Source organism: Gadus morhua, chromosome 8, assembly GCF_902167405.1.
Source record: "Gadus morhua chromosome 8, gadMor3.0, whole genome shotgun sequence".
NCBI lineage: Eukaryota > Metazoa > Chordata > Actinopteri > Gadiformes > Gadidae > Gadus > Gadus morhua.
Window position 1 is genome coordinate 3,699,849 of NC_044055.1, and position 25,134 is coordinate 3,724,982.

General features: G+C 42.1%; 2 protein-coding genes across 7 annotated transcripts in view; one reads left to right on the forward strand and one right to left on the reverse strand.

Moving 5' to 3' along the window:
• The window catches only part of LOC115548598 (verrucotoxin subunit beta-like), a 205,966-nt gene that overhangs the window by 150,142 nt on the left and 30,690 nt on the right, over nt 1–25,134 (forward strand). The window contains exon 10 of the mRNA XM_030363347.1: nt 19,164–19,263. Coding sequence (XP_030219207.1) covers nt 19,164–19,263 — 100 coding nt within the window. The remainder of the gene's footprint in view (nt 1–19,163; nt 19,264–25,134) is intronic.
• Nucleotides 12,500–19,130, reverse strand: LOC115548202 (zinc finger BED domain-containing protein 1-like). 6 transcript variants are annotated; one of them, XR_003977544.1, is made up of 8 exons: nt 17,083–19,130; nt 16,748–16,988; nt 15,944–16,491; nt 15,587–15,731; nt 15,163–15,394; nt 14,936–15,083; nt 14,525–14,626; nt 12,500–14,427 (listed from the first exon to the last, which is right to left on the reverse strand). XR_003977544.1 is itself a non-coding variant. In XM_030362667.1 (8 exons), exons 1-8 carry the CDS (start codon nt 17,462–17,464, stop codon nt 14,059–14,061), a joined length of 2,142 nt encoding a protein of 713 aa, XP_030218527.1. In that variant the 5' UTR covers nt 17,465–19,120; the 3' UTR covers nt 12,500–14,058. The 6 variants fall into 6 exon arrangements, 5 of the variants coding, with proteins under 5 accessions (XP_030218527.1, XP_030218526.1, XP_030218529.1 ...); XM_030362667.1 differs by having other exon boundaries at nt 12,500–14,424; nt 14,936–15,061; nt 17,083–19,120; XM_030362666.1 differs by having other exon boundaries at nt 12,502–14,427; nt 14,936–15,061; nt 17,083–19,118.

Sequence of the window (25,134 nt, forward strand, 5' to 3'; positions counted from 1 at the left end):
CACAGCTGGAAATCGTGGATTTTCTGATAAAGACTAGCTAGCCTCTTTGACAGACAAAACAGCAGAAACTATGTTAGGTGCGCTCGTGCTGCATTTTTGGTTTTGTCAAACAGGAGACGCCCACCCACCAATCCGAGGTTGGAGATTCCTGAAGGAAGGTTGCACTCGATTTCACTAGCCCATTTGAGCCTGTTCATTAGTGTACAGCATCCATCCTCTCATTGCTTGTGTAAAAAAAACCGGTAGAATATTAGATTTGAGGACGAAACGATAGGGTGGGCTAAGGCAAGTTTTGGGGCTCTAGAGTCAATAATGGCGACGCTATTGAAATTTTACCATTGTGGTCGTTTTCAGTTTTGCACTTTGCAGACGGTCCCTAAGCTCGCGGATGAAAGCCGACTGCTCGTAGAAGACAATGCAATTCAGTTTTGCAATTTGCAGACGGTCCCTAAGCTCGCGGCTGAAAGCCGACTGCTCGTAGAAGCCAATGCAGTTCACCGTTCGCCAAAGATGGCTCGTTTGGATGAAAACAATATTGTAGCTGGTTCTCTGGGTTACTACACTCAATTGTGTCGCAACGATGTTTAACTGATCTATTGAACCGCAAACTCCGAATCTGCGGAAGTTCCTCCGTTAATATGAAGCTCTCCTCTTCTCTAGTTAAAAAAAAGAAATTCAGCAGCGGCGGTCATATTTCAGCAGCGGCGGTATGCATATAGGGGAAACACTGGACTTGGCAGAAACGTTGAATAATAGTCTGGGTTTGAGTTATGATTCCATCTCTGTGGGGGTCTATTAAAAAGAAAACTATAGCGGCGCAAGTAAATATAGGCTATTCTTAGTTATACGGCTCTTCTCAATGCTGTGGAACGCTCCGTTAATTTGCATGGGCCTTCCCAACTTCCGGTGTTGAATTATTTTTCGATAATTGCCAGTTGCTAAGCATATGATGCTTAGCAGCAATAATTTTTTGCCTCTGAATCACGTCTTTTGTAACACTCGGCAAGTAGTCCGGTAATTTATCAACCCCAGCGTATTCAGTTGCTAAGCGACCTCAACGTCTTTGGCGGGCTATTTTCTCTGCTGATCAACACTACGAATGGTAACAAATATGTTGTATCTTCACAAATCTTCATAAAAGTTATTTTTTCGTTTTTGGCAAGTAGCCATGTAAAAAGAGGGATATAAATGATCCCTTACTAAATAAATGGCTGCGCGCATTACGGCGCAGCCATTTATTGAGTGTAACACTACACAGACACACTTAGGCCAATTGTAAGCAGTGTTGTTTTCGTCAGGCAAGACGAAAACGAAAATGACGTCGTCAGACCCCTTTTTTCCATGACGAAAATGAGACTAAGACGAACGTCACCAAAGCAGTATAAATACTAAAATGTGACGAAAAATGTAGACATTTTCGTCAGACGACAACTAGACGAGACTAAATTGTTAGTGAGTGGACGAACAAAGTTTCAAAACATGCTTTTTTCCCGCCAACTATAATACGCACACGGCACACACACACTCATAGGGTGTGTTCGAAACCGCGTACTTGCTTACTGCTTACTACCTACTAAATATTTGGCTTACTTCTCGAATCCCTAAATAATGATTGAGTAATCCATTTGAGTAATCGACGTTCAGAAGACCGTCCTTACTTAACCACCTCAGATGACGTGAATCAAATGACGTGTCAATAACCTACCGGCCGGGCGCCGTTAATAAATATTATAAATAAATATATAAACGTCACATTTAACGTCACAGTACATCTTCAACCTAAGGATTTGCGGTGATATGTTAAAAACAATTGTTAAACAATTATTAAAAGCACTGCTGCTGCGGCTCCCCGTTTAGCGCCATTGCTTCCACTGTTCTTTTGAATAGACGCAGTGCATTCTGGGGCAGTTGAGTACGTCTAGTAAGCTGGCGATGCTTACTCAAAATCTTTCCGGAAGTAGAAGACATTCGGATACTACTCGCTTACCTAAAACTCGCTTACTACGTTCTGCATACTCAATTTGACGTCATAGTTAGTAGGAGTAGTAAGCAAGTACGCGGTTTCGAACACACCCATACACTACAGAGAGAGGCTGGTGGACGAGGCACACACACACACTCATACACTACAGAGAGAGGCTGGTGGACGAGACACACACACACCATGGCAGCAGCAGCAGTGCTAGCAGCGGTGCTAGCAGCGGACTAAAACTAGACTAAAACCTTTGGAGTTTTCGTCGGACTAAAACTAGACTAAAACCTTTTGAGTTTTCGTCAGACTAAAACTAGACTAAAACTTTCAAAGATAGAAATGACTAAAATGGGACTAAAACTAAGAAGCATTTCGTCAAAAAGACTAAGACTAAAACAAATCTAAAATGCCTGCCAAAAACAACACTGATTGTAAGCATACAGGGCTGGGCGATATGGCTGAAAACTGTATCACGATATAAGTGTTTCATATCGGTTGATATCGATAATTATCGATAATTTGTATGACCTATTTAGCATTACTTTAAAATTAAATAACCTTACTCTGGGCGGACAATGGAAATTAATATCAACAACACAGCCATGGAAAACACTCAAATAAATACCATCACAATGAAAACTTAACAATTATCGATAATAAAGTGCTTAACAAAAATAAAGTGTTACAAAAACATGTGCAAAGTGTAAAATGTAAACATAGAAACCTGAGACCAGAGAAGAACTATCTACATACCTATATATTTTTCACTGCAAGTTTAGTGCAAAAAAGTTCACCCTCTGGTGAATAACACTTACTTTTTTTAAATATATGCAGGGTTTAGTAAACATAGAATAAAGTATAAGACAAGTATAACTGTGGTAGACTTAACCTTTACATCTGTAACATCTAAACTACTAATCTATATTACACTCAAGGTTTTTTGCTAGGAACACCAGCTGGTTGACCTTCTCTGGTTTTAAAGCTGCCCTGGTGCATGTAATAATATTACCCCCAGTACTAAAAATCCTTTCTGAGGGGCTACTGGTGGCTAGCATGTATAAGTACTTTTTGGTAAGTTGTGTCCATGGAGCCTTCACCAGTCCAGGGGTTCAGACTCACTGTCTGCATCAGGGCACATCAGTTACCTTTCTAGCTCACTCTCCACTTTTTGTTATTCAGTGAGAGGCAAGTCATCTTCTTCTTGACTCTGCTTTTTGAAGAAGCTCCCCAATGACTTGCGTTTCTTCTTCCCGTCCAGTGGTAGAGGTGGTTCAGTGGCAGCCGCAGCTCCTCCTTCTGCACCTTGGTCTGCTGCTCCCTCAGAAGCCCCTGCCTGGGACTGGCCTTCATTCACTCCCTCAGACACTGCTGTCATTTTAATGGCCCTTACCTTCTCGGGTCTAATGTATTGGACTTTAAACCTGGGGTCCATCAAGGTAGCCATGTCAAGGAGATCGTCTGTGTCAGGGCCAGCATACTTCTCATCAAGATAGGTCATTATTTTTGTTTTCGTGTCTTCCTTGTTTACTTTAAGCAAATTGGTGCGGAACAGGCTTCACATAAGACACTGTCACATATGACTCCCGAGAAAGGGAGTCTGTGAACTCCAGGAGAGGAGTTAAGGCCGCGTTCATGGACTCAAGGACATCAATGTCCTGCCATGTTGGGATCAGGTGCCTGTTGTTTTTATCAGCAGACAGAACGTCAATGATGGCCTTTTGTTGCTCTAGGACCCTTGCCAACATCTTTTGTCTCGAGCCCCACCTGGTTGGTGACTCTGTGATCAGCTGGTGTGTGGGAAGATTGAGACGTTGCTGTGCTTTGGAGAGCGCACTCTTTTTCTTCCATGAGTAAGAAAAGGCAGAGACCACTTTCTTGCAAACACCTACAGCCCTGTCCACTCTTTTGTCCTTTCCTTCGGCACCTGCAGAAAAACAATGACAGCGTAAATTACAGATAATAGATGAGGTTGAGTCAGTCAGTAAGTCAGTGTAAAGCTGCGTTCATGGACAATAATAATAAAAACGGTCAATAATATAATGATAACAATTATATCATCTTAATAATAATTATATCATCTTAATGTATTGGCTAATAAAATCAATACAGGAACCAACATGGATGAGTACCATCAAAATGACAATGCTACTCACCAATAGCAGAGTTCAAACGATGGCCAAAACACTGTAGCCGGGTCCAGTCGTTCAGTGAAGTTGCCTTCACTACATTTGCCCCACTGTCTGTGGTGATGCACACCATTTTTTCTTCAATGAGAGACCAGAAGCATTTTATCTTACCGCTAGGAGTGCTCCTAACTCGCGCTAAAACATTTTACGTAGGAGTTTTTTCTTAAAAGTTATTCACAAAGCCTCTGAGACCTACTCTTACTAAGGATAAATCACAAAGAGTGAACTAAGAGTGACGCGCCGTTGCTATGGATTACGTAAATTCTCGTGCACGAGTTTAGAAGCAGTCAGTTCGGTGATTGGTTGTTCAGACGAGCCCACTGAATCACCGAAAAACAAGGAAATAGCCTTGGCTCGAAATGAATTCCTATTAAGTAGTTATAGTGCAGTTAGCAGAATACACGCATGATGACAATTTTGTGCAGACCACGATAATGACGTTGTAGCCTGCACGTTCAAGAGAGAGAGAAAGCAAACAATAAAAATACGTAAAATTTAAAAGAAAATAAATGTTATGAACTACACAAGTGTTGACTGATTTGTGACAAGGCGTTTACCTAAAATGTGTTTTCAAAGTGATCCCTAAATGCCAGTCCACTCGGTTCCACACGGCCAAATTCATTGTCATGTTGATCTCCATCATCATCTTCATCATCATCATCATCGTTTGGCTGTGGAATGTTCCTCCGCTTGCAGAGGTTGTGTAGAATGGCACATACAGTAATGACTGTGCTTGCCCTCTCTGGGGTGAGGCGTATTTCGCCGTGGAGGACATGAACCGACGTTTCATCTGCCCAATTCCTCTCTCCACAACATTGCGTGTATGTTTGTGTGCTCTAGCATATATGGAAGAAATCAGTAAACAATAATAAATATGGATTCAACAAATAAAAGGCGTCAAAGAGCCAATACGATGTGTTTTACACGTAGGACTAAGCGTAATCTGCGTAATCACTTACATGTTATACTTTAACTGTGCTCCCGGTTGTGGATTGAGGTAGGGTGTCTAGAGCCACGTCTTGCATGGATAGTCACTGTCTCCCAGCAAGTGACACCCAACTGGTACATCTCAAAAAGCTGCCTCAGACCGCTCTCCATTAAAATGCGCGAATCATGGGTAGCTGAAGATCCAGGCCACTTTGCAACAACAACAATTTAAGAGTGACACGCCCATTATTTTTAGGAGTTACTCCTAAAAATAATGGGCGTGTCACTCTTAAATTTAGGACTCCTAACTTTTTTCACTAAGAGCAATTCACAAAGTATTTTAGGCCTAAAAGTAGCACCTAAGTCTAGGAGAGCTTAAAAGTCCTCAAGAGGACTCCTAACTCAGTAAAACCTATTCACAAAGAATCGCAAAATGCCTGCGAGACGAAATGTTAGGGTATTCAACTTGTTGTGGAGTTAATGCGCGATGCAATAACATCCCCGACTAACAGGAATAATCAGATTAGTCCCGAAATAAAAATTTTGGCCACACTACGTTATTTAGCAACAGGGGGAATGCAACTTTGCAATGCCGACGATTTAAAAATATCGCAACCATCAGTCAGCCGTGCCATAAACTTTCCTTTGGACATTCAACAATTACACAGGATCAAAGCCAACTTCATGGCAATTGCAGGTATGCCCGGTGTGGTCGGTGCTATTGACGGGACGCACATAAAAATAATTGCGCCATCAAAAGACGAGGACGTGTTCGTCAATAGGAACAAAGTGCATTCCATCAACACGCAGGTTGTTTTTGATGCAAATTTTAACATAGCCTACTGGATGTTGTTGCAAAGTGGCCTGGATCTTCAGCTACCCATGATTCGCGCATTTTAATGGTGAGCGGTCTGAGGCAGCTTTTTGAGATGTACCAGTTGGGTGTCACTTGCTGGGAGACAGTGACTATCTATGCAAGACGTGGCTCTAGACACCCTACCTCAATCCACAACCGGGAGCACAGCTAATGTATAACATGTAAGTGATTAGCATATTACGCTTAGTCCTACGTGTAAAACACATCGTATTGGCTCTTTGACGCCTTTTATTTGTTGAATCCATATTTATTATTGTTTACTGATTTCTTCCATATATGCTAGAGCACACAAACATACATGAAATGTTGTGGAGAGAGGAATTGGGCAGATGAAACGTCGGTTTCATGTCCTCCACGGCGAAATACGCCTCACCCCAGAGAGGGCAAGCACAGTCATTACTGTATGTGCCATTCTACACAACCTCTGCAAGCGGAGGAACATTCCACAGCCAGACGATAATGATGATGATGATGCTGATGGCGATCAACATGACAATGAATTTGGCCGTGTGGAACCGAGTGGACCGGCATTTAGGGATCACTTTGAAAACACATTTTAGGTAAACACCTTGGCACAAATCAGTCAACACTTGTGTAGGTCATTAAAATTTTACGTATTTTTATTGTTTGCTTTCTCTCTCTCTTGAACGTGCAGGCTACAACGTCATTATCGTGGTCTGCACAAAATTGTGCAGACCACCACCCATTCAATGCGTGTATTCTGCTAACTGCACTATAACTACTTAATAGGAATTCATTTCTAGCCTAGGCTATTTCCTTGTTTTTCGGTGATTCAGTGGGCTCGTCTGAACAACCAATCACCGAACTGACTGCTTCTAAACTCGTGCACGAGAATTGACGTAATCCATAGCAACGGCGCATCACTCTTAGTTCACTCTTTGTCATTTATCTTTAGTAAGAGTAGGTCTACGCGGCTTTGTGAATAACTTTTAAGAAAAAACTCCTGCGTAAAATGTTTTAGCGCGAGTTAGGAGCACTCCTAGCGGTAAGATAAAATGCTTTGTGAATACGGCCCCAGGTCAACAGTGGCTCCTTCGAGCCTTCTGCTATATTTTCTCCTGTGTGATCGTCAGGGAAATATGCTGTTTCTAGGCATCGGGTTTGCAGATTCCATTCGTGGAAGTTGTGGCAAAGTACCTGGCTGACAGGATTTCTTGTTGCACAGATTCTTTACACATCAGGGGCCGTATTCACAAAGCATTTTATCTTACCGCTAGGAGTGCTCCTAACTCGCTCTAAAACATTTTACGTAGGAGTTTTTTCTTAAAAGTTATTCACAAAGCCGCTGAGACCTACTCTTACTAAGGATAAATCACAAAGAGTGAACTAAGAGTGACGCGCCGTTGCTATGGATTACGTCAATTCTCGTGCACGAGTTTAGAAGCAGTCAGTTCGGTGATTGGTTGTTCAGACGAGCCCACTGAATCACCGAAAAACAAGGAAATAGCCTAGGCTAGAAATGAATTCCTATTAAGTAGTTATAGTGCAGTGAGCAGAATACACGCATGATGACAATTTTGTGCAGACCACGATAATGACGTTGTAGCCTGCACGTTCAAGAGAGAGAGAAAGCAAACAATAAAAACACGTAAAATCTAAAAGAAAATAAATGTTACGAACTACCCGTGTTGACTGATTTGTGCCAAGGTGTTTACCTAAAATGTGTTTTCAAAGTGATCCCTAAATGCCTGTCCACTCGGTTCCACACGGCCAAATTCCTTGTAATGTTGATCGCCATCATCATCATCATCATTGTCTGGCTGTGGAATGTTCCTCCGCTTGCAAAGGTTGTGTAGAATGGCACATACAGTGATTACTGTGCTTGCCCTCTCTGGGGTGAGGCCTATTTCGCCGTGGAGGACATGAAACCGACGTTTCATCTGCCCAATTCCTCTCTCCACAACATTTCGTGTATGTTTGTGTGCTCGCAAAGAGCCAATACGATGTGTTTTACGCATAGGACTAAGCGTAATCTGCGTAATCACTTACATGTTACACTTTAACTGTGCTCCCGGTTGTGGATTAAGGTAGGGTGTCTAGAGCCACGTCTTGCATGGATAGTCACTGTCACCCAGCAAGTGACACCCAACTGGTACATCTCAAAAAGCTGCCTCAGACCGCTCACCATTAAAATGCGCGAATTATGGGTAGCGGTAGCAAAGTGGCCTGGAAGATCCAGGCCACTTTGCAACAACATCCAGTAGGCTATGTTAAAATTTGCATCAAAAACAACCTGCGTGTTGATGGAATGCACTTTCTTCCTATTGACGAACACGTCCTCGTCTTTTGATGGCGCAATTATTTTTATTTTTTTTAAGTTATATCTTTTTTTTAATAACTTATAATTTTTATAACATTTTATTTCGGGAGTAATCGGATTATTCCTGTTAGTCGGGGATGCTATTGCATCGCGTATTAACTCCACAATAAGTTGAATACCCTAACATTTCGTCTCGCATGCATTTTAAGATTCTTTGTGAATAGGTCTTACTGAGTTAGGAGTCCTCTTGAGGACTTTTAAGCTCTCCTAGACTTAGGTGCTACTTTTAGTCCTAAAATACTTTGTGAATTGCTCTTAGTGAAAAAAGTTAGGAGTCCTACATTTAAGAGTGACACGCCCATTATTTTTAGGAGTTACTCCTAAATTCGCCAGTTAGGACCTACTTTTAGCCCTAAGATCCTTTGTGAATACGGCCCCAGATCAAATTTGGGAATGGCATTCTTAGAAAAGTATTTTCGCCCTGGAATCACATAGCGTGGGTCAAGCACGTGAAGGAGATTTTTATAACCGGGCTTCTCAACGGTACTGAGCGGAAGCATATCCTTAGCTATGTGATATGCCACTGCCTAGGTTATGTCTTTGTAGCGTTTGGATGCTTTGTCATGAGTAGGGTTGGGTATCGTTTGGGTTTTATCCGATACCGGTGCCTACTCTGTACTTTTCAAACGGTTCCGGTGCTAAAACGGTTCTTGAACCGGTACTTAAAAAAACGAAACCGCACACACTTGCATACATGCACGACTTGTTATGAGTTTCACATTAAGCAGAAAGTCAGCGGACACTGAGTTGAATGGCAACGGTGTTTGCTAGTCTACGCAAGATTACGGTTGGCATTAAATTACTCGACTTACCCGAAGAGGCTGCTGTGAGTGCTGTGACTAGGGGTGTGACGATACACTCAGCTCACGAGACGAGACGAGACACGATATTGGGTTCACGAGAACGAGACGAGATTTTGAGAAAGCTACAATGACAAAATATATGACTGGACCAAAATGCTTTTATTTAATCAAGTTGCACATGCATTTTGAAATGTTTTATCATAACTCTTTACATGCATGAAATTGAAACTAAAACTAAAATTTAAAAAAAGTTAAAGTAAATAAAATTAAATAATTCTCTTTTTTTTCAAGTGCAAACGATATTATGTGCAAGACCAAATCAAAGTGCCCAAAATGCTGCCAAACAAATGATTTAAAAGTGGCGGGGGCATCTTCGACGGTAATACGGGTATTTTCCGACGTCATTCTGGCTGTCTTTAGCTGTGTTCGAAATCGTTCCCTATACACTCACTCACTATTCCCTATATAGTGCACTATATTAGTGCACTATATAGGGAACGAACAAACGAGAATTTGGACACTACGCTGAACATTTCTAAACGTCATTTGCGTCAGTAAATGCGCCGGGTATTTGTGTGACGTGATGCGCCCACATCATCTAAACAAACCGGGCTGGAGGTTGTATTGATGTTGAATGATACATTTCCTTGCTCAAGTGTTTTTAAATTAATTTTGAATGTTAAATATTCTATGTTAAATCGCAAATAAATTGTTGACATTTCTAAACGCAAGCCGGAGACTCCATCATTAAATGTATTCGTTTTCGCGGTTATTCAGCTTTTTCTTCCCCTCCGGAAAAACATGACCGCATTGCATTGTGGTATACGGGAGTAACAGGGTACATCGTCTGTACACTCACTAAAATTTTGGGTATTTTAAGTGCACTATATAGTGCATGAAATTAACCACTGAGAATTCGAACACCACTACAAAAGGGCGAGCACCCTATAGTACACTATATCCGTGATAGGGAACGATTTCGAACACAGCTTATGGCTGCTTTCGATGCTTCCCCTGCTTCCCCTGCTTCTCCTCCTCTTCTTTTCCTTCTCTTTCTTTAAGTTCTGGCAGGCTAGATGTAGCAAAGGCGCATTACTGCACCCACAGGCAACAAATAGAAGTTTGGATAGCTGACAAATCTGGCGAGACAGATTTTTAACGCGACGGGTAATATCGTCGAGTTTAATCTCGCGAGATCTCGTGCCACGAGATCTCGTCACACCCCTAGCTGTGACTGATAAATATCTTTTAAAAAAATAATTACAAAAAAGTAATATAACTCAGGTGCGCAAGGCAGCCACAGGAGACGCCGATATTGTTTTCAACCGCTCGGTATGGCGCTGTATTAATTCCCAAGTTTTGAAAAGAAAAATTATTTGAAGCGAATAACGACTCTGTTTTTGATTTGTTTATTTGGTTTGGAACAGAAAGTTTTGGATGCATGCATCGGCTTTGAGTTTGTTTGTTATTTTAAAATGACATTCGCTCGCAACACACACACACACACACACACACACACACACACACACACACACACACACACACACACACACACACACACACACACACACACACACACACACGTTCATTCACGTTCACTCACTACAACCTGCCGATCTTCAATCAAAGCAACATCAAGTAAGCGATGCCGCAGCGCGTTGACAAGTCCGTCCCGAGTCTCGAGGCGCCCATAGGCTTCATGGTTTATATGTTTGAAAGCCGTGACACACTCTTTTACCAGTTGGCCTGAAATACCACGCCTCGCAGTCATGGACCTATAAAGAAAGTCGTACCATGCGTGTTTAGCGCAACATTGAAAAGGGTCCCGTCTGAAACAGGGTCGCGCAGCGCTGCGTTCTGAACGTTGTGTAATCAAATATGGCGGTATGGCGGTAGGCTATATAAAAAAATCTTTTCCTAACGAAAATACACACCGTTATTCAGTGTGAACCGGTATAGGGCCCAGCACTAACGCAAGTTGACGCCTCAACATCATGGGGGCGGGGCAGGGGGCGGTAAAAACGGCAGGCACCGTTATGAGGAACCGAAATGTGCGTTCTTATTCGATCTCGTTACAACCGTTTACGTCGGAACCGGTTCCCTACTGGAACCGAGTTTCGGCGCTCAACCCTAGTAATAAGGCACTGATGCCAAGTACCTCCCCATCGTGGTCTGCTGCTGCTTTTGCGGCGTTGAATTTGCAGATGTTGTTGGCGGTTTTTTGATACGGCTATGCTCCAAAGGGTGAGAGCGGCTAAGGTGGTAAAATAAGTTTGTTGTATTCCCAGTCTTGGTGGGGACTACGGTCATGCATAATTTACAGACAACATTAGTCTGACCACGGTCTGACTTGTAAAATCCAAAGAACTTCCATACTATTCCACTTCCATACAATTTCTTCGCTCGTTGCGGTACTCATCTTTCACATCTCACAGCACGCTGTCTCTGTGAACCCCAGACAACGAGATGGCGCAATCAAACTTGATACTGTTACATGATTGGCTATTAGCGTGTCACTCCATACGTTGCTAGGTACCAGAGGACGAGTGCCTTTGTTTGTGCAACCAACCTTGCTTCGCAACCTCTGCTTCAAAGCGGAGCTAAAAGTAGACTTTTTGCTACGGTTTCTTACGAGGAATAAAAATAATATCGAAATGTTCTATCAAACACATTTTCTATTGATATTGATAACGTGTCTATCGCGGTACATATCGTTATTGTTTTATCGCCCAGCCCTAATACAATCTTTTTTATTTTTTGTTGAAAATATTATTTGTGGCTACAGCCCAGCCCAGGCTACACACATAATATTGAACCTGTCAGACCTGAGAAGGCGAATGAGGTATCGGCGAGAACTGATGGCGATCAAAGCCAATTAAATGCATGGTCAGAGGAGAATGGTGGAGAGTTGCTATCATTTAGCAACGCAGCAACGAGTGCTGGAGCTAGTCAATGAACAGCAGTGCATACAATAACGACACTTTTATTTATTTTTACTGTCAATGAATAGCACCGAGTGAAATTCAACGTTATCTTTATATCTAGTGACAGCGATTATGTCGTTCAGATAAGTACCGGTAAACTTAGCAAGAAGATCTAGAAATAGAAGGCATAATGCTAACTATGGGCTAACTTTCCACTCCCACCTGTGAAATCCCCCCCAGATGATCCCTAATTAATTCTTACCCCCAACGTTGTAAAAAGATTTCCTATTAGTTATCCCACGTTTTGATGGTAGCCTACTAGCTCCAGTAACAAAATCTTTGCCTAGTGTTTATTTCTAAGCTTTATTTTATCCAGTGTGCGAAATACACGTCAATATTCGGGGGTACCCATCTCCCGATTGTTGCGCATACCACTTTTCGGTGGGTCGCAGAATTCAGTGTAACATCGACATACATTTTGCAGTAGGCCTATAAAATTACAATATTTCATGGATGCAAGCCAAGACAATCAGTATTTAGCCTGCATGACAACACGTACACGCACACACGTAACACTTTTTTATAATCCAATATGCTATATATTTTAAAGCAACACTGACATAGGAGGCTGCATTAGCTAAAGTTGTTTGGAATGCCCGTTGATTTATTACAAGGAGAGACAAAGTTGTGCATTACAATGCAAGCACGACAATAATTGGCACCAATCTGGCGAGCTTAGAAGAGCAATCAACTGACTAAATGGCAGGTATAGCCAATCGGACACGCAATCAGTGCACTTGCAAATTAGTGCCCTCAAGTATGACCTTGGAGTGACATTAATTAATCATCAATCTGCCGCAAATACTATCAGACAAATGTACATTGAACACATGCACAAAGCACATTCATCCAACCTGGTGGATGCTGACAGACAGCCCACAACAAGCTAAACATCACCATGGTGGGTGTGCTCTCTCTATCACTCTCACACGCCCGTACACAATCACTCCTACTTATCCAGCTCAAAGGCTGGACTGCTTCACTAAGGCACAACTAACCACGAGGCCTTCATAACCATGCAGTATGCCGAAGCCGGAAAGGACATACGCACAGTCGCACACACTCATCTTATGCAAAACAATCGTCTTTCTTCAGTTAGGCACACATGGCTAATTTGCATATGTGCACAGGACTGGCTGGCTCCGCAAGGCAAATAATAGAACATATTTAATGATCTTTCTATCTGTCTATCTATCGATCAATGCTTGCGTCTAGTTCTAATTTGATGTATTTAGTGTTTGTCCAGTCAGATTTGTTGCTTCCCTTGTTCTGTGTGGTCTTGTAGGCTATACTGTCCTGGGTGAGCCTAATCACCTAAATTAAATCCTTGTTTGGTATTAATAAAGACTTGACGAGGCTATCTATCTAGGCTATTAATTAACAATTATACGCCGAAGGCGAAGAGAATAGTAGGGAATAGCTATTCCCCACTACTCACGGAGCCTGAGGTGAATAATTGTTAATTAAATGTTATAGTAGGCTATATACTACACGTGAACAGTCCAAAAATATACAAGATAACGCTTTTTGCCGGTATTTATTTGTTTTTATTAGCGGTTTATTAAATTTTATTCGCAGACATTTTGCGATGAAAACAATATCGAGTTTGAGATGTCAATCATGGGATATTGCCCAATATCCTGAGTAGGGTTGGGCATCGTTTGGATTTTAACGATTCTGATTCCGATTCCGATTCTCAATATCGATTCCTGTTCTAAACGATTCTCGATTCCGATTCTTTGAGGTGCAGGAGAAAAAAAAGACAAGAATTTTTTCATTTGAAAAAGCCTTTACACAGGCCATTTTATTTATTCACATTGCCGAGGGTCCCTAACTGTAACTATAACTGAATTCTGCTGAAGTGACACAAGTTGGCAGCAGTCTAAAAAGCAAAGAGCTGCAGCCCAGGTGGATGTATGTGTAACAAAATAAAACAAACTCAAACCCTGGCGCAGTTGTGACAAATCATTAACAACAGTTCTTGTTTAGGAAGATTATCATGTCTGCCTTCTCAGGCAGTAAGCGCGACCGTTCCGCACAGATTGTGTTTCCTGCAGTAGAAAACACCCGTTCACTAGGTGTTGAGGAGGCCTGGACACATAAATATGAGAAGGCCAGACATGACAGTAAAGGATAAGTTTGTGTCTGGGTCCAGAACCAGGCTGCAGGGTCAGACGATGTGATGATTGGTGGCGTTTCCAGGTACGTCTGGATCTCCCTTTCAGCACGACTTTCCATGGACATCAACCCCTCTTGTGAGGTCCTCTTCATGGCATCCTCCTCAGCAAAAAGCTCCTCCAGTGGAGACTTTTTCGATTGTTTGGAAGGAGGAGGCTGCTAAACAAACACAGGACAGAACAGTTAAAAAAAACATTAAAAACATATTTCATGACTGAGAAGAACATACCAAATATAATTTCAGTAATCTACTCACATTCTCCTCTTCCTCCTCGCTCTCAGTCTTCACACCTTCCTGGTTTCCCTCGCCCTGCATCACACCAACCTCTTCTGAATTGTCATGATTGACTGCCACCGACTACAGAGAACATAATATGGAGAGGGACAGGTAGATAGAAAAGATGGATAGAATATAAGAATAAAATTAAACAGCAGTGAACTGTCTCAGCCACCAGTACAGAGAGTTGTCACAGTCTATAATAGAATATGTGCTAATAAAGGCATGCACTTAACTGATTAACAGTAGATATGTTGTGGTAAGGTGATTAAAACATTATAAACAGTACAGTGTTAATGATTACTGCATGGATGTAAAATGCAAATTAAATATAAAATGTTAAGGAGTGAGGGAGACAGTATATATATTTGTGTATGAATGACGTTTCACCTCTTCAGAGTTTGCCAGCAACTTCCCCTTGATCCGTTCCCAGACTGCGGTGTTGTTGTCCATCTTATTCTTGAAGCGGGGATCTGAGGCAGTGGCTTCTTCCAAGAAGAACCTGATGTCCTCATTCTTTAAAACAATAAAAACAAAACTACTATTGCATCAAGCCACAGGAACAGAAGTATTTAATGCATTTTAATCTTCATTCGTTTGATATCCTCAGTCATTACCTTGTACCGGGTAGACATGTTTCCCCAGACCCTTTTCTTCAAGTCAGCTACAAATGCTGTGTCTCCATTTACAGCAGCGAAGTGTTTCTCCAGCTTTTGGATGATCGGCAGGATCTGTCCGGCAGTTGGGCTTCTTTCAGTGGAAACACAGAGCGTGCAGGTGTATAGAACCTGCATCAGCCTGATGAAGTCTTCTGCCTTGGTGAAATCACCATCTGTCAGCCGATCAAGCCTGTGTACAGTTCAAAATATAGATTTTTTTTTGTCTCTTTAAACAAAAGCAGTGCTATTTGACAAGTGAGTTTAAATTAATTCCACTGCATAATACAGCAAACCAGTGTGCTAACTTCTTCCTTAGTACCTTATGCACGTTCTTACGCCTAATTTCATTCTTATATCCTATATAACATCTTCCTATCTCTACCTGTCCCTCTCCATATTCTTTCTCAGGCGTTGGTCCAAGCTGGCTGCTTGTATTGCAGGGTATTGTTCAAGGAATCTCTCCATCATTAGGTAGAGAGAATTCCACCTTGTTCTCACATCGAGAATCAGTGAATGTTGAGGGAGGTCTGACATGAACAAGAAAATCACAAATACATAGAGAATAGACATCAATATGACATGCAACTTTGATATTGTGTAATCAGACAGATTTATGTAATGTTGCATTGTTTTACCAATGTTAATACCAGCTAAATGTACATTGTGTGCAGTGCACTACTAAAAGTACTTTAATTTGATCCTTGTGGTATCCAATTAAACTCAAGACATTGATTCTTACTTAGGACATCCTGCTTTTCCCGTAGAACCACCTTCGCCATGGACGACCTCTTCATCCAGATGATGATGGCACGAATCTTTGCAGTCCACTGAGCCACTGAGCTGCTGGAGTACAGACTTTGTGCTGCTAGGTTTAGTGAATGAGCGAAGCAGCCGAGCTTCACAAACTGCAGCCGTTTGATGGCTACGTCCATATTGGCCGCATTATCCACAGTAACGGCTACTACTTTATCAAACACGCCAAATTCTTTCAGGATGTCGCCGATTTCCTCTGCCACGACAATTCCTGTCTGGGCCCTGTACACAGCTTTTGTTGCGAGAACTTTCTGCCTCATGTTGCTTTCCACTAAATAGTGCACTGTGACAGTTAGGTAGTGGTCTTGGGTTAGGCTAGTCCAGCCATCACAAGTGAGAGCTATGTGACTGACCTCACTCAGCTCTGAGATCAGATTAGATTTTTCTATCTGGTACCATGCCGGGATCAATCTATTAGTTAAACACTCCCTTGTAGGGGGGGTGTACTTCGGGTTTATTGAATGGATCATATCCCTGCAAACACAAAAACAAACATAAGATATCTTAAAAGCATTTAACTTTTAAACAGAGCATAAAAGCAATTTGCAATAAATACACACAAACACTTCAGCACATGTCCATATGTTGTGATGTTTTTAAATCAAACGAGCACTGTGCCAAAGACAAATCTGTCAATAAAGTTAAACCTCAACTGTTACTGTAACTTAGGTCAGGGGTAGATAAAGTAGCTACAAGCTAAGTTAGTTTAACGTTATTCTTATTTATTTACCTAAATGTGGGCGACTCGACGTCGCTAAAGGGATGCAGCCTTTTTACCACATACGCCGTTACTTTTCTGTGGCACTCAGCAATTTGCTCCGCTGACAGCTTTCCCCTTGCTGCCATGCTGAAAGGAGTTTGTTGTATCTTTGCTGGCTGGGGTCTCGGGCCGGTTAACGTAGCAGCAGCAGCCGCAGCAGGCTCAGACTGGCTAACGTTAACGTTAGCATCACTCTGCGAGCGTTCAACAACTATGAACAGATTTGACACAGTTTTAGCAACTGGTAGTCTATAACTTAAGCTAGTCTGTTAAGAATAAGACAATCATACTTTTTATGTACCAACCTGATTCCGTTTCCAATGAGGAGTTACTAGCTGATGGTTGACTGTCCAAAGTGGAGGAAGCGACGGGAGCACGAGACCGACGCAACGCGTCAAACACACTACACTCGTTAATTGTTATACCATGCAGCAGGCGAAGGTGTTTTATCATGTTTGTTGTGCACCCTCCTTTGGCAGTAATAAGTTTATTGCAGGTGTTGCACTGTGCGAAGCCGTCCTTTATTAAATTAAAATGAAGCCAGACTTTTGAGCGGCGTTTTGCGGTCCATGTTCGAACTTCAGACAACTGATGTTTAGCGGAGCACGCGGCGGAGTAATACAAACCCCGCCCCGGAAACATGCGCGCGCATTTAGGAACCGATAAAAAGAATCGAAATTCAAACATCGTCTTAACAGTTCCAGAACCGGACGTTAGGAACCGGTTCCTTTTGGAACCGGTTCTCGGTGCCCAACCCTAATCCTGAGATAGCGAACCAATCAAACTGCGCCATCTTAGGAGGTTCACGTGTAGCATACACTAACTATATATGATATCTATGTATTTATCTATGTATCTGTATAATCTACTGAACACTCTTTTACTAGCCTCTACTCTCAAGGGTCTCGATGCGGCTTTGGTCCGTGTCTCCCCAACGTGACGTCATGCAATGCATTCTGGGGGAAATGAGAATCAATAGCAAACCACTAAAATAGTAGCTACTTTTTCGTATTACATTCCGTTTTTTGATACCTAACAACATTAAATACAATGGATAACAGTTTTAATCTTTATTACCAACAAGCAAATTGTACAAGTTCGTTGGAAAATAAACCCTGCAACACAGCCTTTAACGCAGATGAATTTAATTCCACAACTTTTGTTGGAAGGAATTCCTTTTTCTTAAGGTCTTCTATTACCATAGCTCGGTTGTGAGCAACGCTGTCACGCTGGATGTAAAAAGATTTAGGCAACTGTTTTTGAACAGGGCTAATCACTATCCCATTGATCCAGGCATCCAACAAATATAAGCCTGTCCTTTTCTCTGTAAGCAAGAGTGTATTTGCTGCCTAACATGCAGTGTATCCAAGGCCAACCTTGCCTGTGAACAGACAGTTTTTTTTTGCCTATGTATGATTATTCCTGTTCGTTTTAAAAACGTAGCCCCCCCCCCCCCCTTTTCTTCACAGTCTCACATGTTGTGCATAAACATATTTGTCTACTTCTACTGAACACGACCATGTCCACTATTTGGTCATTTTTGAGAACGAGGCTATGTTTTGAGGCTAACCTTATCATGCAAGGCATTGCGGTTTGTTTGCGTCCACAATGAGGGAAGCTGTGCTTCTAGAAGTCACGCTATATGGATCCCACACTAAATTGGGGAAAGCTTCAAACAAAGTAAATTTTCGAACATAAAAACACAAATCGTAGAAAAGTCAAATTAGGATGTAATTGCGCTATACGCTTTGAAACAAGAATTGGGCTTGATTACATCACAGATTCTCGGGCACTCATTGAGCTTGGTTTTAAATGTGCAAACTATAATCATAAGCATGGCAGATGTAGTTATGTAGTACAATGGTGTCATATGGGTTGGTACTGGGTTGGCCCTCTATCCTTATGTCTCAACATGATATTCATGTTACAGAAAGGCAATATGCCTCTCTGTAATTATATTGGGAGGAATGTAATGATTTTTATGGCATCCAATCTAAAATTATATGACACTACAAGATAACACAGTACATACATCAACATAGACACTAACATTTATATTGCATTAAAGTACAAAACAGTTCACCCCCAGCCAGAGTGCGTGGCCAATCATGGGAGATTCACTTATTACAGCAGCCAATAGAATATAACCCTATAATGCAATAATAATAAAAAAAGCATACATAAATCCCACAGTGATGACATGCCATGCCATAGGGGCATAGATGTACGAAGCCAAAGGTTGCACATCATTTCAGGCAAAAAATGGTCCTTCAATACAGAATCAATTAATAATTTGGTGTGTGTGTGTGTGTGTGTGTGTGTGTGTGTGTGTGTGTGTGTGTGTGTGTGTGTGTGTGTGTGTGTGTGTGTGTGTGTGTGTTTTCAGATGGCCGTGGACAGTGGTAAGACTGTAGTGCTGGCAGCACTGGGCCGGCCCTTCAGTCTGGGGATGCTCTACGACTGTCGCAACGACTCACTGATCCCCGGTAAATAAATACAAGTCCCGAGTCCCGAGAACGGACAAGACACAAGATTTCTTATTGTCGTTGTTTTAACTTTTAACTGATTTGAGTTTTGGCTGAAATCGAATGATCTGGCCAATCATCATTATGGATGTCATTATTAGGTGAGTGCTGCAAGTGGCGCTCAACTATTGTTGTTCTTAAAGGTCACATGACATGCCACCAGGAGTGTGATTAGCCGGTACAAGCCGTTTAAAAAATCGGTCTCTTATGGCATCACAGGTGGGCGTGTCCACTTAGATGTGTGCTGGATACCTCAGTCTACCAGCCAACCCAGTGGACTGCAGAAAACGTTGCTCATCTATCCGACACATATCTAGGTGGACACGCCCACCTGTGATGTCATAAGAGACCGATTTTTAAAACGGCTTGTAACGGCTGATCACACCACACCTGGTGGCATGTCATGGGGCCTTTACGGTCCTGACACACCAACCAGATTATGGGTCGTCGGACAGTCTGGCTAGCTCGGTGACCTGAGTCTCTTCGGTGTGTGCTGTGCGATCGGCCGTCGTCAAAGCCTTCACTGAACCTTTCAAGCCGTCTGTGATCTTTTCAGGCGATTGCACATATTGATTCGGCCATGACCAAATTGGTCAGACTGCCTTTTCTGCCGGCGATCGGCAGTCGGAATGGTGTGTCAGGGCCTTTAAACATCACAGTTTGGTTGTTGTTTAACATGGAAGTTCCTACATTAAGGCTGACTGAGATAACATACTGTAACAAAGACAGTGGCAACGCATGCTGACCAAGATAATACGGAACTCATTTCCGTTTAGTTAGGTCCACTTAACATAAGCAGAGCTCACATTTATCCATTACTCCATTTTCCACCACACTACACTACCCATGAGCCTCGTTGATCCTTTACAAGCAAGTATATTATTGTAATGGTTCAAGTTATGGCTAGATAATAGACTGTATATTATGCTTTATCATATTTATTATTATAATATGATTTGTCCTTACAGGTTAGTAACAATTTATTAGAGATCCTAGGATATCAATATAATAATTCAAATAAATTGTAAACAACAGACAACTTTTACATTATTCTCATGCTAAGAAATGTATGCACTCCTAGTATTTCAAGACACTTTGCATAAAATGTTTACCAAATGCCATACATTTATAATATCATTTAAATTTATTAGTCTAATCATAGTCCATGGTATGAAAAATACAGTAGCATTTATTATAATAACCAGATCACATATCAACTCTCTTCCATATTAAATACATGGTATTTGGTCAGTCAGACTACAGAGTAAAGTATTAGTGTGAGTTAAAGCAGTGATGTGTACAGAATATAGACCAGCCTGTATCATCCCACAGCATGACCATTCCACCTACATTCATTTTTATTCAACCTTTATTCCTCCAAATATAACACATATTGACATTTAACATTTATCTTTCAAGGTTGGCCAATCAGCTTTAATAGGAAAAGCATTTATTGTCAGTAGGAAACCATACGCTGATATTAGGGCGCATCAAATTTCAATGGGAAATTTTAATTTCAACATATCAATTTGGCTGGCATTGCACTTTGTTCCAATTAACATAAAAGTGACTTTTGCAAAGTTTTGAGGAATTCCATTGAGATTTAGAGGTGGCACCTAACACATGAACTTTGGCGAACTTTCGAAAAACATATACATTTTCTATATATATATCAGCCTGATATATATATAGAAAATGTATACGTTTTAGATGTATTCCTTTGAGCAAGGATTCTGATTTGTTTTCTTTTTGTCTTCTTCTAAAGCTCTGACACTTTGGAATCGGGAGGCCTTAGAGAAAGAAGCAAATGAAAAACCTCTACCAAACAGTGACTTTGAGATAGTTGCATCTGACTCCGTCAAAGACAAATCTTCTGCATTGGATGTTGAAGCTTCACTGCAAGCCAGTTTTCTGTGTGGACTGGTTGAGATAGGAGGCTCTGCTAAATTTCTCTCAGATTCGAAGATTTCCAGCAATCAGGCTCGAGTGACACTAAAATACAAAACCACCACGAAGTTCAAAGAGCTGTCAATGAATCACATTGGCAGAGGTAATGTGGAACATCCATATGTGTTTGAGTCGGGACAAGCAACACACGTAGTGACAGGAATCCTTTATGGGGCACAAGCCTTCTTTGTGTTTGACCGTGAGGTGTCACAAAAGGAAAATCGGCAAGACATCGAGGGCAATCTAAAGGTGCTGATCAAGAAGATACCCACCTTGAAGATAGAGGGTCAAGGTTCTCTGAACATGGCAGACAAGGACATTGAAAATGTTGACAAGTTCTCCTGCAAGTTCCATGGGGACTTTAACCTTGAGAAATCCCCTGTGTCATTTCAGGAGGCAATAGAAGTCTATCAAAGCCTACCTAAGCTGTTGGGAACCAACGGAGAGAACGCAGTGCCTCAGAAGGTCTGGTTAATGCCACTGAAGGCTTTAGATTCTGCTGCTGCTCAACTGGTTCGACAGATTAGTGATGGTTTAATCAGGGAAGCTCAGCATATCCTGGAGGACCTCAGCGAGCTGGAAAGGAGATGCAACGATGCAGAAAGATGCAAGACAGCCCAGCAATTCGCACAAGTTAAGAAAAAGGTGAAAGCTTTCAAAGAACTGGTTTTGCAGCATAAAATAAATGTCCAGAATATTATGGCAAGGAAACTCCCATTGATCCGGGGAGGAGGAGAGGAGGAAGGTGTTCTTGCAGAGATCCTGAAAAAAGTACATTCTTCTCCTTTCCAAAGTGATAAACTGAATGAGTGGATGGATTCTAAAGGAACAGAAATTATAATCATCAGCTCTCTGATTGACAAGATGTCCAAAATGGTTATCGTCACAAGTCGCACAACTCTGCAACAGGAGATCCACAGTGCAGATATCACACATGCTGTGTGCTTTGTCTTTACCTCCCTGGAAGGCCCAGAGCCTTACCTTTCAGCTCTGTCAAACTACTTGAATGAAACCCAAACAGACAACGTGTCATGTGCTTATGATGTGGAAAAGGAACAATGGTTCTCCTCAAATGACATAATGGACAAGGTGCAAGAGAAAGTAAAAGTCTTTAAAGATTTTGCAGAAGCAAACAAAGAGAACAAAAGCATCAGGTTTCTAACAGCTGAGATGAGAGACAATGTAAAGAAAGGTGCAACTCTCCACCTCTACAAGGATGGCTCCTTAGCCAACAACAACTTTGAACCACCTTCAAAGCCAGAGATGATCATACGTGACATAACCCATAACAGTGTAACACTGAATATTTCCCCTCCCCGAGTTGGGTTGACAACTGTCACCCACTACACTGTTGGGTTCTGTGTCCATGGAGACGATGCTTGGCATCAACAAATGGAGAGCAAGGCTGGAGATGTCACAGTGTCAGGCTTGAGGATTAATGAAGAGTATCAGTTCAGATGTAGAGCCTGGTGCGCAGTCGGCCGCGGTCCGGCCTGTGAAGGTAGCCCTTTAATTAAAACCTTACCATCAAGTCCTCCAGAAAAACTACAAGTGGAATGTCATTCTACAGAGTTATCAGTCAGCTGGGAGAAACCATCTGACGTTGGACGTGGAGTGGAGACCAAGCAATACATATTAGAATATGCTGAAACATCTCTAGAAGTGAACCCTGAAGAGTATTTATGGAGCAAACCAATATTCACAGCCAAACTAGTCAAAGTCATTCCAGGGCTGCAGCCTTCAACGCGATACACTGTCCGGGTCAGATGTGACTGTGGAGTTTCTGGCCTTGGCAAAGAGGAATCAGTAGTTGTGTGCACAAAAAAGCTATCTGATAAACTGGCTACATCAATCAAAGCGTTGAGCGAAAAAATAGAACATGGCTCTCCTTCAGTTTTCAAGTTACCCCTGAAGAAAAACGATGTTGGGATAGATGGATGCAAGATGTACACATTTGGCAAGGACAGCGATAAGACAAATCGCACTGTCATGTTTCTGGGGGCAACAGGTTCAGGGAAGTCAACTCTGATCAATGGAATGATCAACTACATCCTGGGCATAGATTGGAAAGACTCTTTCCGCTTCAAACTAATCAATGAGGATCAGTCGAAATCACAAGCTGAAAGTCAAACTACCCACGTAATCACCTACAAAATCAACCACCAAGAAGGCTTCAAAGTTCCTTATTCTCTAACCCTTGTTGACACTCCGGGTTTCGGGGACACAAAGGGAATAGAGAGTGACAAGGCGATCTTAGAGCAGATCAGGAAGCTCTTCACCTCTGCAAAGGGAGTCGTTGATATAGATGCAATTTGTTTTGTCAGCCAGGCCTCTCAAGTAAGACTAACGGCTACACAGAAGTATGTGTTCGATTCGGTGCTGTCCATCTTTGGTAAAGACGTGGCAGAGAACATTTGCATTCTGGTCACATTTGCAGACGGTCAGCAGCCTCCTGTTCTTGAGGCGATCAATGCAGCCAAAATGCCATGTCCTAAAACCGACAAAAACCTTCCGGTGCACCACAAATTCAACAACTCTGCACTTTTTGCTGAAAATAAATCTTTCAGTGACAGAGCTGATCAAGACTCCAAATCATCAAAATATCCAAAAGAAAAAAAGATGGATGTTAACAACTTTGATGCAATGTTTTGGGCAATGGGGGCCAGCAGCATGGAAACATTCTTCATTGCCTTGGCACAAATGACGACCAAAAGCCTGCAGTTAACCAATGAGGTTCTCAGCGAGCGAAAGCAGTTGGAGGTGTCTGTGGAAGGAATCCAGCCCCAGGTACGGGCGGGGTTGGCAAAACTAGAAGAGATCCGATCAACCCAAAAACAGATCGAAAAGCACAACGCTGACATCGCTTCCAATGAAAACTTTCAATTTGAAGTTGAAATCACCAAGCCTGTTCAATTGGAGCTTACCAAAGGGGGAGAGTTCCTCACTAACTGTCAGCAGTGTTGCATTACTTGTCATTACCCCTGTGCCATAGCAGACGATGCAAGAAAGATTAATTGCATTGCCATGAAGGATGGGAAATGCAGAGTTTGCCCTGGAAATTGTGTCTGGACAGTACATTTCAACCAGAGATATAGGTGGGACTACGTCAAGGAGAAGCAGATGACGACAGTAAAAGAGCTGAAAGACAAGTATGAAAATGCCACTAAGCTGAAGATCTCTGTCGAGCAATTGATTAAACTCCAGGAAGAGGAGGTTCTCAATCTTCAGGATGAGATAATGTTCCTGATGGACACATCGTCTCGCTGTATAGCTCGGCTGAAGGAGATAGCTCTGCGGCCTAACCCGCTGAGCACGCCAGAGTACATCGACCTGCTCATTGAGGGAGAGAAGTCAGAGGCCAAAGAGGGTTACCTGACACGGATTCAGTCTCTCGACAAAATGAAAGGAAATGCCCAAATCATGGTCAAGGCTTCCAAACGGGAGAGGCTCAGTAAATCAGAGGAAAAATACATTGAGGGAACAAAGAAAAGAACTGAAAAAAAGGGACATGGCAGCAAACTTTATGGTTGGTTTATGGGTTACATTGACAAGGCATTAGGTCAGTCTTGAGTCCGGGGTCCTCCTCGAGGTCACCTCCCCACTGGACGGGCCTGGAACACCTCCCAAGAGGGAGGCGCGCATCGGGCAACCTTACCAGATGCCCAGACTGGCATAGTGTTAGTCCTAGCTTAAAAAAATTGTATATAACAAATGATGTCCACTGGGGATGGGCAACGCAGTTTTTTTTGGATTAGACACCAAAACATTTTATTTGAAAGCGATGGCATTCATTTTAAATAGACGTAGGTTTTCTTAGGTCTTCTGTTTTTATAGGTTATAATAGTATCCTTCTCAGGTAATGGCCTTTTTAATTTCACCGCCTTG

Coding starts and splice junctions, on each gene's coding strand:
- LOC115548202 (XM_030362666.1), bottom strand. CDS start 17,464: ATGTTTGAATTTCGATTCTTTTTATCGGTTCCTAAATGCGCGCGCATG. Junction 15,395..15,586: donor AAGAATATGGAGAGGGACAG/GTAGAGATAGGA, acceptor AACTGTACACAG/GCTTGATCGGCTGACAGATG. Junction 14,428..14,524: donor GCGAGGAGGAAGAGGAGAAT/GTGAGTAGATTA, acceptor GTGTTTGTTTAG/CAGCCTCCTCCTTCCAAACA.